At 45.5% G+C, this 23058-nt stretch overlaps 1 protein-coding gene across 3 annotated transcripts; it reads left to right on the top strand.

Annotated features, from left to right (window-relative positions):
- The first annotated feature begins 1105 nt into the window (after positions 1 to 1105).
- Positions 1106 to 22280, top strand: PLEKHD1 (pleckstrin homology and coiled-coil domain containing D1). Of its 3 annotated transcripts, none has more exons than XM_048948968.1 (13): positions 1106 to 1516; positions 5712 to 5805; positions 6471 to 6560; positions 7066 to 7142; positions 9456 to 9547; positions 12142 to 12194; positions 12296 to 12390; positions 13330 to 13423; positions 14220 to 14392; positions 14892 to 15024; positions 16037 to 16181; positions 17010 to 17159; positions 17769 to 22280. In XM_048948968.1, the coding sequence occupies exons 1-13, from the start codon at positions 1368 to 1370 to the stop codon at positions 17927 to 17929; spliced, it is 1506 nt and encodes a 501-aa protein (XP_048804925.1). In that variant the 5' UTR covers positions 1106 to 1367; the 3' UTR covers positions 17930 to 22280. The 3 variants fall into 3 exon arrangements, with proteins under 3 accessions (XP_048804925.1, XP_048804926.1, XP_048804927.1); XM_048948969.1 differs by having other exon boundaries at positions 17010 to 17163; positions 17769 to 17914; XM_048948970.1 differs by lacking the exon at positions 1106 to 1516 and adding an exon at positions 4114 to 4512.
- The last annotated feature ends 778 nt before the right edge of the window (positions 22281 to 23058 follow it).

Raw genomic sequence — 23058 nt, 5'->3', positions numbered from 1 at the left:
CTCATCTAGGTCATCAGCAGTGACATTTACCAGGGACCCGTTTACCAGGGACCCATGGGTGTAAACGCTCCAATGCCAAAGGCAGCATATATCCTTGAGGCAGGCAGCAGTTTCTTCTGCTTAAGATGCTTTGCAAGTGGTCTCCAAGCTGCCTGTCTCCATGTAAAGCTCTGGTGCATCCTATGGCACGTAGCTAGTTCCTGAATTGCGTGCCTGCAGGGTGTCACTTCTGAGTAATGGCTGACAGTTTGATGATTACAGCACTGATGTCAATGCAAATAGGGTGCCATAAGCCAAAACTGGAGCAGATGTCTCACAGCACAAATTGATTATATGATACCTCAAAGCTCCAGGTGCATTTCAAGAGGCAAAGCTGGTGGTTCTGCCACCATGTTCCATTAATAGAGGTGGTCCCAGGGAAGAACAACATGATGACAATGTGCTATCCTGTCAGTATTACGGAGGTTGAAGTGTTTTTGGAACTGTGTGTGTGTTTAAGTGTTTATACAGGGAAGGGGGGTCTCATGGGTGAACAAGGGCTTTGGGATCTGGACCTGCATGCTGTGCTCCTGAACCTGTGGTCTGGCCCAGAAGCAGCTGGAGCCTGGGGGGGGAGGGGAGGTAGGAAGGGCAGAGACTGTACTGACAGCACGTAGAGGCTGAAGCACAGGGCAGACAGCATTGTGATCCTCAGCCTTCCATCAGTGATGGCCCTTTAAGGATGAACACGAACACTGCCCAGCACAGACCCAGCAGCCACGTGAGTGTCCTGGGTGGGCAGAGCCGGGCTAGCACAAAACCCAAAGTGGGCAGATGGAGGCAGGCTGAGCTCGCTGGCTCCTGCTGCTCTGCTCCCTTGCCCTTGGGTGGATGAAGACTTGCCTCCAGGCAGAAGATTTGGGAGTATGTGTGAGAGATGTTCAGCAGCCAAGTGTCCATCTCGCTCTGATTGCTGCCTTGTCTGCTGCAAAGCTGAGTGCAATATCCTGGCTGGCTCTTTCATGGAAGCACTTATGCTTATATTATGACTTTCTGCCTGCTGAGCTCTCTCTGCCTCCTGTTTGCCTGATTTCAGGCTCTCTTTGGTTTTTTTTGTTTTTTTTGTTTTTTTTTTTTAATTCATTTCTTAGTCTGGGATGTGCTCTGTTCTTAATGCATCAGGAAGCCATATGGAATGAAGAAGCTTCATTGTCTGTGCATCAGGGAGGGAATTATTGACTGAGTGCTGAGCAGCCACATTATTGATTCTGTCCGTAGCCCAGCCTGTGTGCTGCTCGGGTTGACTGTGTCCTTCTGGCTCGCTGCATTTAATCGGATTCTCTGAGCCATTGAGCAGAGGGGGAGAGTTGGAACCAAACCCATCTATCATGTTTGCTTCCAAATCCAGCTCCGTGTCCCCTTCTCCATCCATGGAGCAGGCAGATTCGGATGCTCTAGACATCAGCACCAAAGTGCAGCTGTACGGAGTGCTGTGGAAGAGACCTTTTGGGAGGCAGTCGGCCAAGTGGTCCAGGAGGTGAGCTGTGGTTGCTGCAGTGGGATGCGGGGCTGGGGTGTCAGCTGAGCTCTCAGGCTCTTGTTAAGTGCCACAGATTTGAGGGGTGAAGCTTCAGGCAGAGCTTCCCTGCTGTCCTGAGCCAACTTTACACAGGTGTGCTTTCCTCTTTGCGTGCCTGTACCATATCGTACAGGCACTGCAGGATAACAATAGGGATTCATTTATTCCATGAGCTGCCTGGGTACAATATGGCTGGGTTGGAATGTTTCTGCACACTGGAATGTACCACATTCCTATGCACAACTCTGGTTATGGTTCCTGGTAGGTATGTGATCTGATGGACTAATTCTCCCTCCTGCATTCTTGGTATGCAGGTCAGTGTCACTCCTGATGGATGTCATTGGCAAGCTGATCAGTTTCAAGACCTGCAGCTGTAAAGCTCCATGTATTCCCCCTAATATTGCCAGACATTTTCTAACCCAAGATCTGTTGTTACAGTCTTTAAAAGAAGGATAACAGTCCTTACCTTGCTTCTCTAGTTTGATAACTCAGATGAAAATGTGCCAGAAAATCAAAGTATTGTTTTCCTTTTCCCCTACCTTTCCCCAGGGAAGAGGCCCAAATTAATTGTTAACAGAAGTCCACAGGAACCTGAGCTATCTCTGGGGCTGGAAAGTGGCATTGCTCTCGTGGAACTTCAATTTAAACCTGCCAAGATGGCCTGGCTCAATAGGTAGTTAAACGTTGCTGGGGAAGTGTGTGCTTGTGGCCATCTGTATGATACATGCAGGTTTTATGCTGTGCTTGCTGTCCTGAAAGAGATGGCCTGTTTTTTTGCTAGAGAGAGGGCTTGTGCTGGTGTTCCTTGCTCAGTAAGCATTGCTATTGAAATGGATGATATCTGGAAACTGATGTGGCTGTTGGTGAAAACAAGTGGACAAAATAACATAGGGGAAGGTAATTTACTATGAAGAACACATTCTTAAAAGGCTTTCTTCTTCCTAATCAAAATTTCTTAAAGGCAAATGGCCTGGTGCTCTGTCATTATTTATTTAGTGCTTTTCTATTCCTCCAAGTCCCCCATCCTAAGCAAGTTGTAAATATTTCAGTAACAGCAAGTGGGAGGAGGTGGGAGGCAGTGCAGGGCAGAGCCCATGTGGTAGGGTTGCTGTGAGCACAGCAGCTGGTCCTGGGGGAGCAGTGGGGCTTTTGGGAAGTGGGAGGTGTCTCTGAGGTGCTTGTAGGACTTGGGATGAGGGCTTTCCAGAGCCAGGAGAGCTGACGATGAAAGTGAGAACTGGTCCCAGGGTTGGGCTGAGCCTGGCAGTGGGACATAAAGAGGCATTGGCATAGGGCAGATGGGAGTGATGTGGTGGTGCCAGGTTGTGACTCCCTGTGTCATGTTCTTCCGGGACAGAGGAGATCTGGGGCTGTCCCAGTACATCAAGTACCTCTGCAGTTGGGTTCTGCTCCATAACACCAATAGGGCACCAGTCAAAAGTACCATGTGCTTGAGATAGAGACTGATAGAGATATCTATCTCTTAGATAGAGACTGAACAGATAACAGATTGGAGAAAAAGTCCAGACAGAGCATCCAGAGCTTTGGTGGTTGATGATTTAGCAATTGAAATCCCAGACCTGGATCAGAATTGTTGCAATGACCAGGACCTGCCACATGTGCTCCTGGACTGGTGCCCTGAAACCTGCTGTAGGGCAAGAGCAGCCAGAGTGCAGCAGTTGAAAGGCAAACGCTCACCTCATTTCAAAAACTTGTGCAATGATTAGCTACTTAATCTCGTTAGCCCTCTGTGATACAAAGACACTGTTTTATCCCCAGAGAGCAGGTATCCCTGCTGGCTGGTATGGATCAGTACAGCTAATCCGAGAAGACCACATCATCTCCGCCTTCACAAATGAATCCCTCTGCTTGTCACTGTTCCACTTCTATTCCAGTTTTATTACACTGTCATTCTAATGGTTTCTTGGAGCAGGATCTAACAACAGAGAACAGGTGACCCAAAGGGCTGCCTAATGGCTCTTGCACTCCTTGTGCTGCACAGAGTGAGTGCTGCCTCCTCTTTCCCCTCTGCTGCTGCTCTCCAGGCGCTTAGGATATTACTCAGTTTCCTAACTTCTTTATTCCTCCACCAGCTGATGTCCAGTAGTCTTTCTTATTTATTGCCTGTGGGTTTTTCTGTTACTTACTGTATTTTTTTAAGCTCCTGTTTTTATACTTTTTCATTCCAAATACCCACAGATTCTCTCCACACTCATGAGGTCAGGGATGTGAAAGTTCACTCATCTGTCAGAGGCACGTCAATCTGGACAGATCAGTGTTTGTGGTCTTATTTTGTTTTTCTGCTGGAGCATAATCCGTTATGTGGGGATTATCAGGAACACTGAGTGTCCCAAAAGTATGTAACAAGTGGAGGTTATAACAGAGGTTAAAGCAGGCTAGATTAGAAATGGTGTGTAGTTCAGTATCAGCATCTTTAGCTGCTTATCAAATGTTTCCTTCAAATCTGTTAACTGTGTCCAACAGCTGTGCCCGCTGCTAAATCTGTAAAATGCCTCATGTCAGTGTCTCAGAGTTGTGTGCACAGCTCAGCCCCACACCTATTCTGAGATGCTCTTCCTCAACCCCACCTGCTATCACGAGGAAACAACCTTGCTCCCCTACCTGTGATGCTGGTGAGAGGTGTTTAGGATGGTGCTTCCCAGAACAATTGTGCCCACGGACAGTACATCTCCTTGCCACCTCTTACAGTAACACAGAGTCTGGGCTGGTGCTGCAGGCTGCGCTCCCCTCTATCAGCTCCTCTGCAGTCCCCAGCTGACTGAATACGCCCAGCGCAGAAGAGAGACTCGAACCTTGGGTCATGCTGTTCCGTCCAGTGAGATTTTGCAATGCTGTGATCAGGACACGAGGGGGAGCTGGTCAATGTGTGACAAAGCAGCGTCCTGCTGAGACAGCAAGTGGGCATCTCCACACTGCCGGTGGCAACACAGCAGGTACAGATGAACGGGCAAGGAAAAGAGAAACTGGGGCATACGAATAGCTGCTGCTCTTTGTATGCTCTGAACATTTCTGTGTGTAAATGTGCACATGTTCACGAGCTGTCACGCTTTGAAGCAGGCTCATGGTAGGTCCAGAGCCTGAGCTTGCTGCAGATCTTTTCTATAGAAAGTGCAAAACATTTTATTTGTTGTTAACTTCTTTAACTAGTCTCTGTCTTTTCAGCTGCCCCTCAGCTTTGTTGAGTGCTGCAGGTATTCAGACTGAATTTAAGTGAAGTCAAATATCTCTCTCCTGTACCATTGCCTGCAGTGTAAATGCAACATCAATTTTCTTCAAGCAGAGGGACTCTCCTAGGGGAATTTTGAACATCCAAATAAGCTAGAAGTGGTTTTCCTCAACATTACAATGTTGAGGACATGCTCTGGTAAATTACAGGCTTGCTTTACAGGAGCTGTGATGCTCGTGGCTACCATGCAGCATTCATCAGAGCATACCTAAGGCTAACTGTGCAGAACATGGCACATTTTAATGTGACACATATATAAAAAAAAAATTAAATTTCCTTCCTATTTACAAACGCCAGTGGCAGAAGACTTTGCTAACAGCTCTGCTTAAAAATATCAGTACAATTCATTTCAGCTCCTGAGTTCTCTCATGATAAATGTTTTGCCTTTGAGAGTTGCTTGAGGATGTTGCCTCCTTGCTCTCCCTGCCATATGACTCAGTGTTACAGAGAGAATGCTTCCTTTCTGGCTTATGCTGGCAAGAGGCAATGAGGTGACAGAGGGTGACAGGAAGCTGATGGCAAAAATAAGCTAGTAATTGCTTTTAGCCCATGGGAGAGAGCCACAAAAAAAGAGTGGTTGCCCTCTTCCAATAGGTTGAGTTCACTATATGAACTAGACAAAATAGGCACAGGTCAAGATGTCAAAACACTTTGGCTGGGATCCTTTCTTGGGTGCAGACCTCTGTCCCATTTATCTGCCAGTAAATTCTGCTATGGTTTGTCTTCATGCTGCATGCTAGAACTTAGAGTTCACTGTGAAGCACTAGCACCTTTGGACAGAAGTGAGGCATCCCATCTGAAGTTTAGATGGGAATGGTCAACTCTTCACCTTTCCAGTGGACATCTTCTTGTGCTGTGAATCAAGAACTCTGTTCTAGCAGAATTTATTTCTTTTCTGTCCTAAAGGTTCTTCATCATTAAGGAGAGTTTCCTGCTTTACTATGCTGAGAGTGAGAAGAAGAGCTTTGAGAGCAATAAATACTTTAATATCCACCCCAAGGTGAGCAGTGTTTGTGTGGCAGAGGAGGTTATTCTGTTCCTAGGTGTTTGTTGTGTTGTGGGTTTTTTTTTGTTTTATTTATTTATTTCTTTATTTATTATGAGACTGCAAGTGAAGAGGAGGTAAGGCCAGAGAGGCCTCAAAAAAAAAAAAAGTGAGAATTGTCAGTTTCTCTTTCAGGCTTCTTACTGGTTCATCAGATGCATGGCCTTAATTCTTCCCTTAATAGTAAATGTGACCTCTGATTTGCATGATTTCCTCATCAACTGATTTTGTGAGAATACAGTTGGCAAAGGCAACCAGTTTTGCTGGTTGTTCCTAATCTCTACTAACCTGTGCAAATGCTGTCAAGCTCTTCTCAAGAGATCACCTATTCATTGAAAAAACAGATTCCACACCTGAGTTCTAGCCCTCAACATTTTCTCCAAGGAGGGTGCAGGGGAGCAGTCTTTACCCCCTTTCAGACACCACTTGGAGGTGGGTGTGTCTGGTGGTGGTAATGGGGATCCATCTGCTTTTCAGGAGCTGTGCCTATTGCCTCTCTGGAAAATACAAGGCAGGTCAGGGTCCCACAAGTGGCCAAGGGTGGCAGCTCACTTCCTGATTAGTTGTAAGCACTGTACTTGAATTTGATGACTGATTGGAGTGCTCTGGTTCATCCCCAGGGTGTCGTACCCCTGGGGGGCTGCATTGTGGAACCCAAAGAAGAGCCCAATATGCCTTACGCCATAAAGATCTCTCATGAAGACTTCCATGTAAGTAGACTTTTTTATGTTCTCTAGGTAAAAACAAAAGCAGTTATTGTGGATGAGCTAAGCTTAATTTTTCCACCCTGTCAATGTATGCTTACCCTCTGTGGGCGAGCCCTCCTGTGAGAGAGGGTGGCTTCACATCTCAAGTCCCCTCAAATCTTTGCTACTGCTCCTGCAATGACAACCAGCAAGGAAGCTTCCTCTTTTGGCAGCAGCTCTTGGTATACTAGCAAATCAGTTGATAGAGATTTGGGAACCCGAGAGCTCATTTCTCCCTATTCCCCTTCCCTGCCACTTTATTCTTGCCATGACTGCTTGCTGTGTGTATCTCCTTCCAAGCAAGAATGACGTATTTAGTCCCATATGATGCCTCCCATGGAGGTGAATGTCTCCTTCTGCCATAGCAGTGCCCAGTCCATGCCCTGGGCACACAGGCATGGAAGGCACCAGCCTACTAATCTGTTCTTTCTGTTGTTGTTTGTCTTATTTTCCCCCTCCCTTGTTCTAGGGTAACATCGTTCTAGCAGCTGAATCAGAGTTTGAGCAGGCTCAGTGGCTGGAGATGCTGCAGGAATCTGGAAAAGTGTAAGCTGCTTTCTATTCCTTCTTTTCTTGGATCTGCTCTATAGATATTTGTGGCTGCCATGGCCTAAGAGCCAACTCAAGCTCAGGCACTCCTACCAGTGGCTCTGTATGTGTGAAATCCTTCACTGTGCCATTTCCTCCTTGCTTCCAGTAGTCTTCTAAGCAGAGATCCGTTCCCTGTCACTGTTCTTCTAGGCCACTGGCGAAAGTACACCCTTGACCTCCACATCACCTATTTAGACAGTTCTGCCTCCAAATAGCCTGAATCCCTGAGGGGCCATACATTGTGTCCCATCTACTCATCCCCCGTTACACACATGATTCTTACTAAGCTGTTAAGTAGAGGGAACTAGGGCAGTACAAGTGCCCTGTGGACCATGAAGTGCAAAGCATCTCTAGAAACTGGTTGTGGATGTGCACAAATGAGGTAAAATGCAGGCAAAGCTGGATAGATGTTTCTAGTGCTGCAAAAGGATTGGAATAGAGGATGATTGTGCTGGATAGTAAGTAGAGTTGATCTACATATGATACAATATTGAGGATTTTTTCTTTTTTTTTCTTTTTTCTTTTTCATAAGTATATTATAAAGGCACTTTCTACTTGTTCCAAGAGTCTTCCTGGCCCTTTACAGTACTTCAAGTAACGTGTCATTTTCTAAGGAAAATTTGCGTGGAAGGAAGTACAGAATAACCAAGTATTTGTACCCCTCTCAGCTGTAGTCAGTACATGTACTGCATGCAGGCAACTTCAGGTTACAGACAGGAATACATCTTGTGAGGCTAAGGAGGGAGCACTGAAAACATGAATCTAATAAAGAGACCCATTATAGGCTGCAGCCATTTTGAAACTCTCCATGTAATTATATGATAAACTCTCCCTCCCTTGTTTCAGTTGTTTGCTGGTGGCTTCTCTGGGCCCAGATTCATCCTACATCAGAGCTCATCAGTGGAAAAACACATTCACACCCACGTGCTCTCACTCAGGATAAAGAGGTCTACCTGTGGGCACAACATCACCTTTTAAATTAGCATTCTAATTTCCTCTGCGTGTTGGAAATATCCTAAATGCTCGTTAGTTGGAAAGAAACCCAGCTGTCTGCAAGGAGCTCAGGGCTTGGGCTGCTGGAGGTGTGAGGTGCCTGGGGTGATGTGTGTTTAATATATTTGTCTTGCTTCTGTCAGAGACAAGCCACAGGTTGTACTGAAACGTTTTATAAGAGATTCAAATGGCTCACAAAGAGGCCTGGTGCAGGAAGGCTTACAGACATCTAATTCATAAGCTCCCTCGTGATTTAACTAAGAAGACAAAACTTCTGGGCAGTGATTGCTTTTTCTGTGCGTGCACCTATAAAAATAGATTTGGATTAATTTTACATGTACATTTAATGTATTTTATCTGTGTAGCTACTGTTATCTAATGGAAAATCTATAGAAGTGAGCAGAGCAGTGAACTCAATTTCTAGTTCTGTTTCTGATTTGTGTGTCTGCATCCTTGGTTATTTAGTCTCTGTATTGAAGCCTACTCTGTCCATCAACTCAGTCACTAATGGGTATCTGCTCCACAGGCTTTTTTTGGAGCTTAGTTTCGTAATGTTTTCAAGAGACCTTGAGATCCTCTGGTCAATGGTACTACAGTAATGCAAGCTATTCTTTGAATATGCCTGCTTCCTTTAACTTTCCATACCTGCCAGCTTCTCATCTGGCTTTTATCTCTGATCCCTCAATGCTTTTACAGGGAGAGGCACTTATCTCAGAGTAGGGCCAGACACTTAATTCTGGTGGCTTACCAATTTAGTGGAGAAATTGATTTGCTGCAAGGTGGATGGATGACGGATACCAGGAAGGCTGAGGATAAAAAACTGTGAGAAGGGGCCAATAAATAGTTAACGTTTGAAGTGGAAAATTGGCTAAAATAGTAAGAGGACAATGGAAGACAATCTCACCAGCAAATTGGATGTTAGCTGAGTTAAAAGCTAAAATTTGGTTCTGAAGTCTGTCAGGATCCATTTATTGTGTTCCAAGTACAGCATATTGCAGCTGGAGCACTTAAGACTAAGCTTAGTACAGCAATCTCTGAAACACTAGAGGAATGTTTGAATAGCTGTGCTGTGCTGAAGCACTGTTCCTGTAAACTTTCTGCTATTGAGTGTCAGGAAAATTTCTAAGTCACTTGTGGAGAAGAATTTAGAGAATTGCCATTCCCACTGAGAGTGTGCTTGAATTCCTTGATAGATGGCTGGGCTGAGTCCCTCTGCCTCTCTTTGTGGGACTCTTAGATCTCTTTTATTGTCTGCTTTGTGTGTGCTCTCCCTAGGACCTGGAAGAATGCCCAGCTGGGAGAAGCCATGATCGAGAGCCTGGAAGCCCAAGGACTGCAGCTGGCCAAGGAGAAACAGGAGTATGTAGGTAGGAACCTCTTACTTCTAAAAGCTGTAAAACCCAAAATAGTCATTTGGCCTTTCTGGAACTGTCAGCTCAGTCAAGCCAAGCAGCTATAGTATTTTACTGATGACTTTTACAAGGTGAAGCTTTTGAATAGCCAGCAGCTAATGTTCTGGTTCTGAAGGGAATTAAAAAGTTAAGGTAAGATCCAGACATCAGAGTCATCAGATGAAAGGAAGAGTGTGCCGTGGCCAGAACTCTGCAGTCCTGCAGCTCCTGCTGACTGCCCTGTGCAACTGTTGGGATGTGCTGGTCTCACCTGCTAGCTAGGCTACCAGCCAATACCTCTCTGTCCTGAATTAAGTAGGACTGGTGTTTCTGAGCTTGATCAGAGCGTTTTATACATGGTTGTTTTGGGTTTTCTTTTCCCCTTAGATCTTTCTTTGTCTATGTCTGCTTGGTCTTTGTCTGCATTTTCCCCACGTTGTTCATGCTGAAATTGGGAGCATTTTCAGGGCCTTGTTTGTGGTGTCTTATGGCTAATTTCTATTACTGTGTCTGTGGGCAATGGTGAGAGCAATTTCTCCAAGTGGACATGGAATAATTTAAGTTGGAAGATACTTCTGGAGGTTAAATACTGCAGTCTCTCAGAAACCATCCTCTGGACAGCAATACGCTGGGTGCTCTGACTGCCCTAGGAGGTGAAGCTGCCACTCTCCACTTTCTATAGCAAGAGCAAAGGGAGAGCAGCCTCTTCAACCCAGATGCCTCCTAAGCTAGGCAAAGCATTCCGCAGGGTAGGTGTAGAACTTCTTCTAGGCTGTGAGCTGATGGTCACATCATCCATCCTATAGCAAGTCCAGTGCTTTGCTTAGGCAGCCTGCAGTAGGTGAGTTAGTGACACATCAGATTGTCTCCTGCTGTCTATTGTTAACCATCAGGCTACTGACCAAGGGTGATCTCTGTAAATCATCTCATATGTAACAGTGATCATAGTTTACATATCAAGACATGTTGTCATGTGTGAGCTGATGGATAGATAGCTCATGTGTGAGACAGGCAGGGAGCAGTGGCTCCACGCCATACACAGAGATAACAGGGAGTGCTGAGAGGAGAACCTGGAGAGATAGGCAGAAAGTTAGAAGCAGGAAAGTTTTATCAAAGCATTGTTTTGCAAATACCAGAGCTGAATAAAGAGCTTAAGGCCAAAGTATGGTAAAAGACAAGATGATACAGCAGCAATTGAAAACACATCCTGTACAAAGCAAGATATTTGAAGTGTAAAACACATACTTCACTGGTTTATTTGGTCTGTGATGACAAGATTATTCTTAGCTGGTGATTTTTCACAGTTACTTTCCTTTGACGGCAGCTGTACGTTTACTCCTATTTGAGTGCTGAGTTTTCTGCCTCATTAGCCTCATCATCAGTGATCTGTGTCCATCCTGTAGTTAAGTTTTGAGGTCAGGCACTGCTGCTGGCTGCAGGTCAATGCTCTTTGGAGAGCACAGATATTGTCCTTCATCCCTGCTCTGGAGAATTCCGAGTCCCTGTGAGTTCCCTTCCATATACCCTTATCCACTTGGGATCCGGGTTTCCCTTTCAGTCAGGGTTGTTGCTGAAGCCCCTCAAGCCTTGGGCTTGGCCTCACCAAGGAGAGTTTAAAAGAGTGTGAGAGTCTCTGTGTATCTGTAATTCAGCTGTGTGGACTCCTGGCAAGCAGAAAGAGGATGGAAGTGGGCAGAAAGGCAGCAGTGACTGCCAGCAGGGCTTTCGCAGCATTAAGGTTAGTGTTGGCATGAGGAGCACTGCTATGGGAAGGCAGTAGAGGTCTGTGTATCTCCCAGCAGTTGTAATCCTGCCAGGATACCAGGATATCCTCTCTGATACCAAGGAAACTGGTAGCAAGGTAAACCATCCATAGATGTCAACTTTATATGCTTTATGAAGGACCCTATAGACCTTTGCCTTTCTAGGTAAAGTTATTCCACTGATTTTACTAAAGATCTAGAGCATCTAGGCAGGTTTAGTAAACTGAAATCTTTGATTGCATGGGCAATGGTTTTCCCCATAATTCAAATCTTGTAGTATGTTTTAGAGCCCTTTCTTGACTCGAGGGAAGCTGGGAGAGCTTCTCCCACTTGAGCCTGGAGGGGTTAATGCAGAGGGTGCTGGGAGGGTAAGGATGGGGCACTGGAATGTATGAGAACAGCCTGCTACTATGCTGTGAGCGACTCTGTGTGTTGCTTAGCCCTTCCATGCCTTAGCTTCCTTGTGTGTGAAGCAGAAAGGAGGTTGTTTTCTTAAGTCAGCTAGAGACTGGCAAAGGTTAGTTCATTAATGTTTTCATTAAGGTTTTAAAAAACCTTGGGAGGAGCTTTTGGAAGGAGTACACAGCAATAAGATTGTTGAGTTTATTAAGTTATTTGGCAGGAGGGAAATTATAGAACATCCCATTAGTGTAATCTCAGCCTTTGGAGTCTCAGAAAGATAAGCACAGAGCAATAGGTAATGCATATACAAGTTCCCAACAGTCAGTACTTCTCACACATAAACATCCCCGGGATAGAAATTGCATTTGTTTGCAATTTGGCCTCTATGCGTGCATATGTTTGCAGATAAACTGATGGAAGAAACAGAAGAGTTGTGTCTGCAGAGGGAGCAGAAAGAGGTGGGTGTTCCTCACAAGCCAATTCCATTCAGCTCCCTTGGGGTGGGGCTGGGAGGCTGGAAGTAGTGTGGAGTGCTCTCCTGACTCTTCTCTTGGTGCAGGAATTGGAACGTCTGAACCAGGTGCTGGAGGCAGAGAAGCAGCGGTTTGAAGAGGTGGTACGGGAACTGCGGCTGGAGCAGGAGCAGATCAGGCGGTGAGGGCTTGAGCTGGGCACGCAGGAGAAGGACACCAACTCCTCACTTGCTGGGAGTGCTGGTGAGGTTGGGGATCAAAGCAATGGGTAAAACTCATTGGTTTTGCCTATATATGAAGGAGATAAATGCAGTATTGACTAAAACAGGAATGGCTGATGTCTTGCATTTTATGCTGTTGATTGACCAATAGAATGCATCCTAGTTTCATTTGCTATTCAAGACTCCAGCAACCTCATTTTCGAGAAGCTGAGACATAAGCAAACCCTGGGTTAATTGAGGCTGTATAGCAACAGGCAGATGTCAGGATTTCAATGACAAGACCAGTTTTATTCGCACCAGCCCCATGGGCTCCAGACATCTCAGCCAGATTTTGCACACACAGATGAACGGGTGGAGGTTGAAGTTGCCTCACTAAGAATAATTTTGTCTTTTTGAGAGCAACACTATGCAGAATATTAGCAAGAAATGTCTATAGAAGGGGAAAGATCGAAGGGCCCTAGCTAAGAGCTAAGGGCAAATTCTGAGTGTTGAAATGGCATTTTTCTTTTTCTTTTCTTTTTCTCCCAAAACAACATCTCAGAAAAGCTGGAGTGGTTTTTATAAGCCTTTTTTGTTATCATAGATATACGCCTGTTTACTCATGCCTGCTGTCTGTGCTCTGCGAGCTGTAATCATGGTCCTGCCCTCACAAGCGAAGCCCGTAGGGGATGGTTTTTGCTCCACCGGGAGGCACAGCTCATTTTCTGGATGCCTGTAGTTTGTCCAAGGTGTGGTGCTTTCTGGCACACTCCTGCCTGGAATTCCTGCTTCTCGAGGACTGCCTGCACCAACCACCAGTAGCAGGTCCTGCAACTGAAGTCCACAGCCTGTGCAGTCTGAATGTGGTCTGTGGGGCTAGCATTCCCCTACCATAGCTATCACCATTTTTCCTTCTTTAGGGAGCTAGAGCTCACAGCCCGCTCCCTTAATGGAGTGGAGCAAGAAAAGAAAGAGTTGCGAAGCCTGACTCAGTCCTTACAGAAAAACCTGGAGGTGAGTGACCACTTGTCGCTTCTGAATGGCAGCAGTCTGTGAGGAGTTACCAGGACTGAATGCACTGCTGTCCTGTAGCACGAACCTAATCTGTTAATGTCAAAGTCAGCCCTGGGCAGATGAACTGATTCTTTCAGTAGCTGATATGAAGGCCAAAATCCTCTTCAGAAAAGGATTAGAAGTGGCAAAAAACCCAGCAAACCACATAGCTATTTGATTTTTGAACAGTAGCTCCATAAGCCCTGGTAGAAATTAGAGTAGCAGAGAGGTATCTTTGCTCACAGGTTGAAGCATTGTTCCCAGAGAACTGTATACCATACAAGAATTTAGGAAATGGACTGCTGATGTGTTAAACCCTTTTATTTACTTGGTGTTGTTCTGATGGAGAGGAAAAGAATGACTTTTCTAAATGCATATAGTTTTTGTGAAATTTCAGCCTAGCTAGCTTGCTGAAGGCAACCAACTTTAATTCTACAAATTAGTCCAAAAATCAATTGCTAATGTCCAGAATCTGGACAGGATTTCAGGATGTTCCTCCTGAAATCTTCTCCTAACCACAGTTATGGGTAGGAGAAAAAGATCTGAATGGTTAGGGAAGGAGCATTTGTACTTCAGCTATACAACAGAACAAACGCTTTGCAGCATGGTACATCCTATTGCCTTGTCTTACCTGTTTTTAACCTGAATGAGGAATGTGGGTGTAAAGATGGAAGAACTCAATAATGAGGAGCCAGACAGAAAAAGGAGCAGAAATATAAGACCTGGTTGATGCTCACAGCTTCTGTCCTTCTTCAAGGAGCTTTCCATGGAAAAGCAGCAAATGTTGGAGATGTTGGAAACAAATGAAAGCCCACCTTCAACCAGTCCTAGTGAGGAGCAAAGCCCCAGCTGGGGGTTGCACTGCAGCCTGCAGCAGATTGAAGAGAAGATGCAGCAACTCCTGGAAGAGAAACTTCTGGCAGAGAAGAGGTGAAATGGGGAGAAAGGCTCTTACAGTGGTGACAGGGATGTGGATTGAGATGCCTTCTAGTGGGAAAAGAGGTAGTTTTTTTCTCCTCACAGATGGGAGACAATCAGAAATGGTGACCCAGAAAGCTAGGGTCCCCTCAAAACTCTTCCCATGTTCACCCTAGGGCCTAAAAGAAGGTGAAATCCCTACTTCTGGATGTGGTAGAGAGAAGAGGACAGATCTAACCATGATCAGGATTTGTGGTGCCTCATGCTGTGGCTGTCTGCTGCCTTTCTTTTAGCTTGCTAACACAAAGCAAGGTTGAGGAACTGCCCACATGGCTTTTTCCAGCCATGCCTGCACTACTGAAGTGAAAATACGGATAATGCTGCCTTTAGCACCTCTTTGCTCACGGCAGCCTGGTAGTTACACATACCCCTACTCAATACCTAGGCCCTTCCTCTGTGTGAGTCATATTGGGGTGGGATGGTGGGATTCTTTCTCTCTTTCATGCTCCAGGATGAAGGAGAATGAGGAGCGGTCCCGAGCCCTGGAGGCGGAGCGAGAGTTTTACTCTTCCCAGTCGCAAGCGCTGCAGAACTCACTCTCAGAGCTGACTGCAGAGAAGCAGCAGACAGAGAGAGACCTCAAGGTACTGATTATATGCATCATGCATTGCTATCCCTGGGCCCTGACTTCCTTCTCTTTCAGATCATCTCCCATCAAAAGAGAGATTTGTTCTTATTCTGTGGTAAAAGCTCTCTGTTTGCTATGCTTCATATCACAGTTACACATGAGGATGCCACACTGTATCTGTGTAGCATTATTATTTATTTTCTCATTCTGACGCTGATTAACCTATTCAGTAAAAGTTATTTCCCTTTGTTCATGTGAAAGCATCATCTGAAGATGAAAGTGGGGCAATAATACAGGACAGTAGATGCAGTCAAGAATGAAGGTTACTTCAAATGCTAGTATAGAAATTGTCCCAGTCATGAGAGAAATGGTGATCTAGACAAAGACAATTGGACAAAGTCATGTTGTTTTATTTTAAACTAAGAAAAGTGTAAGTAGTTACTGGCTGTTTGACACTCAAAACCCTTCTCCAAATATTATGTCCAAAAGTGTCCCGTCTCATCTTTTTCCTGCATTTCTAAGAAGTTTTTATCCTTTAACATTCCAGCTGGCCATACTAAAGCTAAGTTGACCTAAGTTTGTATGAGTTTTGGTTGTTTACTAAGCTACCACTTCACCCCTTTTTTTCCTAATTTTTACTGTATTTTGTTTCTGAAAATAATTACTGTCCACCCCTTTGTGGGAACTGACTGCCTTTGTTTCAAGTCTATTTAGGATGGAAGGATGTCCTGTTCTTGTTCAAATTCTTCCATAAGTATGAATTCAGGTGCTGAAGTACTGTTTGACTTCGTGTTGTTCATAAGATGAGAGGGCAGCTGTGAAAAGGGAAGTCAGAATAGAGGAGAATTGCTGAAATATCTGTACTTTTAGTTCTGTCTGAAGATCCAATAAACAAATTTTGTCTTATTTCTATTGGTTTTCCTGACTGTCAATCTTTCATTGGGTCTCTTGCAAACCTGTTGAGTTGCAGGAGGCTTACTGATACACAAGCTGTTTTCAGGAGCATTTGTTCTTTTCGTCTTCCTCAGGCTGAGGTGAAAGTGCGCATGGAACTGGAAAAGAGACTGAGGGAAGCTGAGGAAGCATTGCAGAGCTTGGAGCAAGGCTTAAATTCTTTGGATCGTAACAAGGAGAGGGAGGAGAAGATGAAAGCAGATGTCAGTAATCTGAGAAGTAAGTCTGTCATCCATCTTCTCTACTGATGAGTGACCCCCAGGAGGAAATATTTCTTCCCATCTTCCCAGACTCAAAAAGTGGTTCCCAAATTAGTAAGGCTGCACCTGGAGTGCTCTCCCAACTCTTTGTACCTTAACCTCACCATCCTTTGGAGGAGTCACAGTATGTTGTGCATCACTTGATGCTTCACCCTCAAAGGAGTACAGTATTGCTCCATACTTCCCTATGTAGTAGAAGACAAACCTACGGGCAGAGAGAAGTGTAAAGGCTTTCCAAACAGTCAAACAGGGAAGCTGTGGCATAGCACACGTTGCTCAGTCCTCCTAGGTGATTGCTGCAGCCCTCCACCGCTAATATTTGCTGCGCTATTAGAAATCCCTGTGTGTTCATGGCACGTCTGGATGTGTCCATGACCGTGTTGCCAGCTCCTCCCTTTCTGCAGTTTAAGACTTAACTGGTTCTAGTATTTCTTCAAGGAAAGCATGCCCAACGAGGCTTCAGAGCCCTCTGTGATGACAGAGTTGAGAAGTTGTATGATAATATCAAAGAGAGTAAGCTGCCTTTCTGCAGTTACATCATTAGCAGATGTGGGAAAGACAAAAGGAGAATGGATGATTGGAACTCTTTCTCTAGTTTGAGTATGGCACCAGAGGTTTCTGTCGTTCTGAATTTGATGATGTCTTGGTGCTTAACAAAATGTTGTTTATGAAGATCTAAGGAAGTACTGAACATCATCCCCCGACTCACTGAGTGTAGTCCCTTCTGGCAGGTTCACTGCTTGCAATGTCTTTCCCATCACTGCTCATAGTGGTGTATTCTCTTCAGAGTTCTTCGAAGAGTGCATCCGCAATGCCGAGCTGGAGGCCAAGATGCCTGTGATCATGAAGAACTCTGTGTACATCCACAAAGCTGCCACTCGTCGCATAAAGAGCTGCCGCCTTCACCGCCGGAGAGCCAGCGCTTCATGGAATGACTGTAGGTAGTGGGCAGCTTCTTCCTCTGTGCCCTGCAGGAGCAGATGCATGCAGATGAGGCTGAAAGAGCAGTAAGATCTGCAAGTGTGGTTCACAATGCATAGTTCTTAGCAGTACCATGGAACTATAGGCTAACCTGGGGTTTTGCTATCTGAAGAGCAGGCAGCAAATCTGCACAGTTACCTGTCTCTTTGTGTATGTGGAAAAGTATGCAGTAACTGCTGGGATGCCTCCTAGCCTCTACCAAAAAATATGCTCAAAGCTGACTTCCTTTGTGATTAAGCATTCACATGGAGCTAGGTTGAAAGGGACATCTGCATAATGTCTTGCCTAGTCCAGTACTCAAAATGGCTGTCTTTGAGGTCAAATCCATTTTTACAGCACCGTAACATTGGAAAGAGGTAAAGCAAAGGACTTACAAAGCAGAAAAATGCTGTCAGCATTTTCCTTCCCTGAAAACATTAAGGTGAAGCTGTTGGTGCAATGGTTAGTTCACCCTTGGCTAGGGCTCTTGGTCGTGATGATTGCATGGCTCAGGTGCTCTCTTGGCTTTCCTTGATTTGTCCCCTTGACTGAATGTGCTGACCTATTTGTGCTGCTCTTGTTTCAGTGAAGCAGTCCCAGTCCTTCATCATCTCACATGCAGAAGCTGAAAACATCGAGGAGCTGAAAGAGGCAGCTAAAAGACTGAGCCGTCACCAGCACTTCCGTGAGACACTCTATCAAATCATGAGATCACACAAAGATTCATCATCAGGGGATGAAAAGTGACTCTTGTTGAGAGGGGACTTCTGATCTCAACTTGCCATTCAGCTCTGCAAACACTAAGCAGTCAGGCATTAGGGTTCAGAAGGGAGTTGCGTCCTTTGGTGAGGAAGGTGGTGGGAAGTTGTGTGTAGGCAGTTCCCTCAAGTAGTGTCTCTGCTTTAGTTTGGATGCTCTCTGTGGTCTGGCAGACCTTCCCTGCTGATGACTCTGGGTCATGCCTTTTTGCTTCAGCTGCTTACGTTAAGCCATGTTTTGCCAAGATACTGCAGCTGGTGTTAATGTGAAACACTGGCCTTAGCTTAGGAAGTGCCTCTTCTTTGCTGCCTACTCTGCCTGCTAAAAACAGGTGCTTCTGAGAAATCCTTCCTCAGCCACCCAGCTACACTCAGCAGCCACCCAGCTACACTCAGTGTAGCCACTCCCAGCTGGCACAATTTAACCTGTTCTACCTAACGTCCTCTAGGAAACTGTCTTCTCAGTGTAGAGCATAACATCAAATACAAGGCAATCTTATGCTGCAGCAACATTTTAAGTAGAGAGATAACAGCACAAGGTGAAGCCAACCTGAGGATTCTCCCCATGGCAGGGGAGATGGAACTACATGATCTTTAAGGACTCTTCCAACCTAAGCTGTTCTACAATTTGCCTCCAAAAGCATCATGTGCAAAGATCTCCTAGAAAACTCAGTAGCATCAGTGCAAGGTGGAGGGAAGCTATGCTGTGCTGACTGTAGGCAGAACATCCTGGGGACACTTTTTCATCAAGACAGCTGACTATGTTGCTGTCAGGAGGAGGAGAAAAGGTCTGTGCAGAAAATGGTAGGCAAGTTCAGTGTGGAGTAGCCTTGACTCTGATGGTTTCCTCATCACCTCAGGAAAACAAGCTTAAGGACAGGTGAGTGGAGTGAGAACTGTTCAGCAATGACACCTACTGCCATTTTGCAAATTAAATGTTGTCAGCAACAAGAGGTTAGGGCTGAGGAGTTGGGGAGATCCACTTCAATGTGTACTGCAGCAAATAGCCCTTACCCAGCACTTTGTACTGCTCTCTGCCAGTCCTTTTAATTGCAGCCCAAGCTATCATGGTCTAGCCTGGACCTCCAGCAAACCAAGACTGGAATGGGAGAGGTCCTGTGTACAGCTTAATCAGAAGTGGGCTCCTGGCTGGCCTCTGGTCTCTTCCTCATTGTTCACCATGAGGTTGTCACAGTGGAGTATTTAGGTTGGAGTTGGTTACCTTGTGTTTTACATGAGAGGAATGGCTTTGTTGTACAAATCTCTCCTTTATAAAAGCAGCTGGCTAATAATTATCCACACTATAGTAACTGCACTGCTTAGTGCTTACAGAGCACATGGCAAGCACGCTCAGTGATACTTCATCCCTGTGATATAAGTCAGAAAACAGAGATGTAAAACATACAAAGGTGATGATGCTAAAAGCAGAGCTTGCTTAGGGCTTAGCTGCCAGAGTACTGGGGCTCTTAGGTCTGTACCCCTGGGTATTACAAGTGCCCTTTTTGTCAAGTGACTGGGGTGGCTGTTTGCATATTCAGGCTTTGTTTCTGGGCACCAAAGTCATTCCCTTCCAATCCCGTGCTGCTTCTAGGGTGAACTTAGGGATGAGATAGGGAAGGGACCTTGTCCTGTTGTCATCCATGAGAGTGGCACTGATGCTGGTGGAGGGTGCAAAGTGTGATATGCTGAGAGCTTCTAGAGGGGACTGTGTGACCAGAGGATAAGCACTGAAGGCATGGTCTCTCCATTTCAGCCACTTATTGACCACTGTCCTCCTGCTAGATAATGGGATGCTTTAAAAAGCCAGAGGGCTCATCACAGAGGGCTGCTAGTTTTACAGTGACAGGTGATGGGACAGGAGAATAAAATTTACATCCCTCCTTAGCATACCTGGCCTTTTTGTGCTTTTCCTATTCCAGCTTGCATGCTAGAAGGCCAGAAATTAATTCTGGTTCCCAGAAGGTTGAAGAGTTAAGAAACAAAAGCGGAGCTGGTTTTCCCCTTTGCATTGTCCTGTCAAACTCTCAGGCTATTTTCCAGTTGCAATTTTTTTTATCATGTAATACTGGAAGATGCAGTGAAAAGTACAGCCAGAATGTGTACCTGTAATCAAGGCAGTTAAAAAAAACCACTTGGTGGCTTGTGAATGCAACACTTTGATCTATTACAATCAGATGCCACAATATCATAATTTACAGAAGTATTGTACTCAGGAGGTAGTCACATCTGATCTTCCTTTACTGCATATTGACAGCAATAAGTAAATAAAAGTTACACAGATACCAGAGTGAATTCCTATGTGTTCTTGTCACACTGTTACTGAAATGAAGTTAAATTGCCTCTGCAGGAGTAGAGACAAATTGTTGTGACATGCTCATTTACTGCCAGGGTACTTGCTGTGCTTCACTGGGTTGCTGTATGAGCTGAGCATCATCTCTTGAAGGACAGTGTGCAAAATGCTTTCACCCTTGCCACCTGCTTCCACTTTATTTACTATGTTGAGCCTCTGCACTTTAAAATGGAAATAATGCTAAATCCAGGATATATCAAATCTAAATCAGAAATCTCATGCAGCTTGCTGGCTTCAGGTAAGCAGGTGGAACCAAGCCATGCCCTCAGCTACCTGTGGCAAAGTTTTTTCTATCAGCTGTTCATTGCTGCAGACAATAGCCCTGTTAGCCCTGACCTCATAAGTACCCTGGGAGAGTCTTCTCACCTAGGAACCTCTCTTCTCTCTGAAGACTTTCCCAGTTGGCCCTTTTAGAGCTCTGTTAAAACAGTGTTAATGTGTGGACACTGCCAGCTGTAGTGTCTGTGTCTTCTTACCTACTTGTACACAACAAGAGCAGCGGCTCCTGCTCAGGCTGTGCTAAGGGTTAATTTAGTCCTCCATGTGAGCAGCAAGAAGCCTCCAGGCTGTTTCACTGCTTGGTGTGGAAGTGTTGTTTGCTTTGTGGACAGGAGTTTTGGAGCTCCTCTGGTACTTGCTGCCTCAGGGCTTTGCTATTGCCTAGAAGTAAATGGCAGAGAAAAGAAGGCAGCACCGCCCCACCATCGGTGTTTGCTGCTTTGAAAGCAGAGAAAGCAGATGAGAAATGGAAACTGCCTTCAGGGTCAGAAGTCAATAACAGAGGGTGAAATGTCACTGGTGTTAGAGCTGCTGTGCATAAAGTATGAGGGATGCTGGCGGTAGTGATCCTCAGCTCTGGAGCATGGATTTTTATCTCAAGATGGTGGGCCGGTTTTCAGCTTGGTATTGGTTCTTTGGAGGAAGGATAACAGGTTTTCACTAAAATGTCTGTTTTGATTGCTTTTTCATTCAGGTGCTTCCTGTGGCAAGTGAATGGACAGAGGGTGGCTCATGCTGTGTCTCACAAGGAGAAGCGTCTGTATGGGTGGGAGGAATGGTGGTGCCGGGGGACTGGCTGTGGTCACACACTGCAGCGTGGCCATGATGGTCAGAGGTGGCCTTTCCCTCATGATGGGGCTGTGCTGTTCTGCTGCCTGCACCTCTGGGCTCTTCTGCCTGCCTGCTCACTCAGAGCCTCAGTGCCTTTCTGCCCACCAAGATAATGTTTCCTATATTAAGTAACTCCTTTCCTTCTTACTGTAGGCTTAACTGTAAAGCCGGAATGAGGAAAGATCCAACTGAGGATTCAGACAAGTCTGTGAGTCCTTTCTGCTCCTCTTTCCACCAGCATTGAGTACAGGAGGTGCTGCAGTGCTGGGACTGGCATCTCTTTTTCAGCCTTGGCAGGTTTGCTACTTAAGATGAAAAATGACAAAAGCCATTTTGTGGAGGTAGCAAAGGCACCTTTTTCTATTTCAGAGGTGTTGTAATAAATAGAACAAGTGAGGTCATGGGTTCTTCTTTTGCTGCATTATGAGAAGTGCAAGCTTTGCATTGCTTAAAATAATAAGTAAAATTCTGCTTAGTCTTGAGTTCCTCTTGGCTGCACTCTGCCTCAAACCATCCAAGGGTACGGGGATGGGTCTTTTCCCAGGACTGCTGCTCCTATTGGATTTTTTTATTTTTATTTTTCTGTTAGTGCTGTGGGCAGGAGAGTTCTCACTTCACTCCTACGTCAGTGCCTGCCTTAAGGAGCCACCAGCCCCCACTCCCCTGGCATGAGAGGAAAGGGTTCTGCTTTATGCAAGCTTTTACTCTGAAGTATGGCCAGGAGCAGTGCCATAGCACGGGTGGTAGAGCTCAAACTTTGATGGGACTCACAAGTGCACGAAGTCCCTGCTGACAGAGGTGCACAGGTAGGTTAGTAACATGAGGCTGTGAGAAGTTAAAACCACGCAGCAAGGAGGTGGGAATGCTGCAACTCCTGTAGCAAGCTAGCTGAGTAGGCTTACTGCAAATACTGCAAAAGATGAGAGATTGCAATTCACTTGGGAACTGCTTTAATTCCCCCTTTCCTTTCTCCATTCTCTCAGAGGCACAGCGAAGCTGCTTCCCGCAGGTGAAGAAGCTTCTCCAGAAACAGGATAGAGAGGTTGGGGTGCAACAGAAGAGCCCAAAAATTGAACCACTCCTGATAGTGTGTCAGTGTGTTTACAAAAAAAAAAAAAAGTACACACATCTCAGTATGCAAAACACAGTTGTCCTGTTTATCAGTGAGCAAAACCAAATACAGGCCCAGCTGGCATTCAGCCCCCTGTACTTAGATAAAAGGGGTCTGAAACTACAGTCCCCTTCCCCTCTCTCCTACTTGTGCTGCAGGTCAGGTGGCAAGGCAGTGCTAGTGTGGCCCAGTTGGGTGATATGAGCCCAGCATTGGTTGCCCCTGCCTGACCTTTCTGACACTGGTGAGATGGCCAGGTCCTCCTGTGTCTGCAGCTGTCATACTTGCAGACAAAAAAAGCAATGAATCTGGTCCCCAGCTTCCTCCTCTCCACTCTGCTGAATTTCTCTTGTCATTGCTCAATGCACACAAATGCAAAGTAGGTGGGCTTTAATGTGGAACTTATTTTAGATTAAGGAAAACAATGTAGGCTCTCTATGCAAGCAGAGCTGGCTTTGTTCCCTATGTAGGGGGAACGTGGGCTTCAAAATGAGGACAAAAAATTCCCAGCCATTTTAAGGTACCGTAGATGAGCAAAATAAGTGCG

This window comes from Lagopus muta, chromosome 6, assembly GCF_023343835.1.
Source record: "Lagopus muta isolate bLagMut1 chromosome 6, bLagMut1 primary, whole genome shotgun sequence".
In the NCBI taxonomy this organism is placed as follows: domain Eukaryota; kingdom Metazoa; phylum Chordata; class Aves; order Galliformes; family Phasianidae; genus Lagopus; species Lagopus muta.
Note: the sequence above shows the minus strand (reverse complement) of the source record. Positions and strands in the feature narration are given on the sequence as shown.

Coding starts and splice junctions, on each gene's coding strand:
- PLEKHD1 (XM_048948968.1), top strand. CDS start 1,368: ATGTTTGCTTCCAAATCCAGCTCCGTGTCCCCTTCTCCATCCATGGAG. Junction 12,195..12,295: donor TGCAGAGGGAGCAGAAAGAG/GTGGGTGTTCCT, acceptor CTCTTGGTGCAG/GAATTGGAACGTCTGAACCA. Junction 14,393..14,891: donor AAACTTCTGGCAGAGAAGAG/GTGAAATGGGGA, acceptor TTCATGCTCCAG/GATGAAGGAGAATGAGGAGC.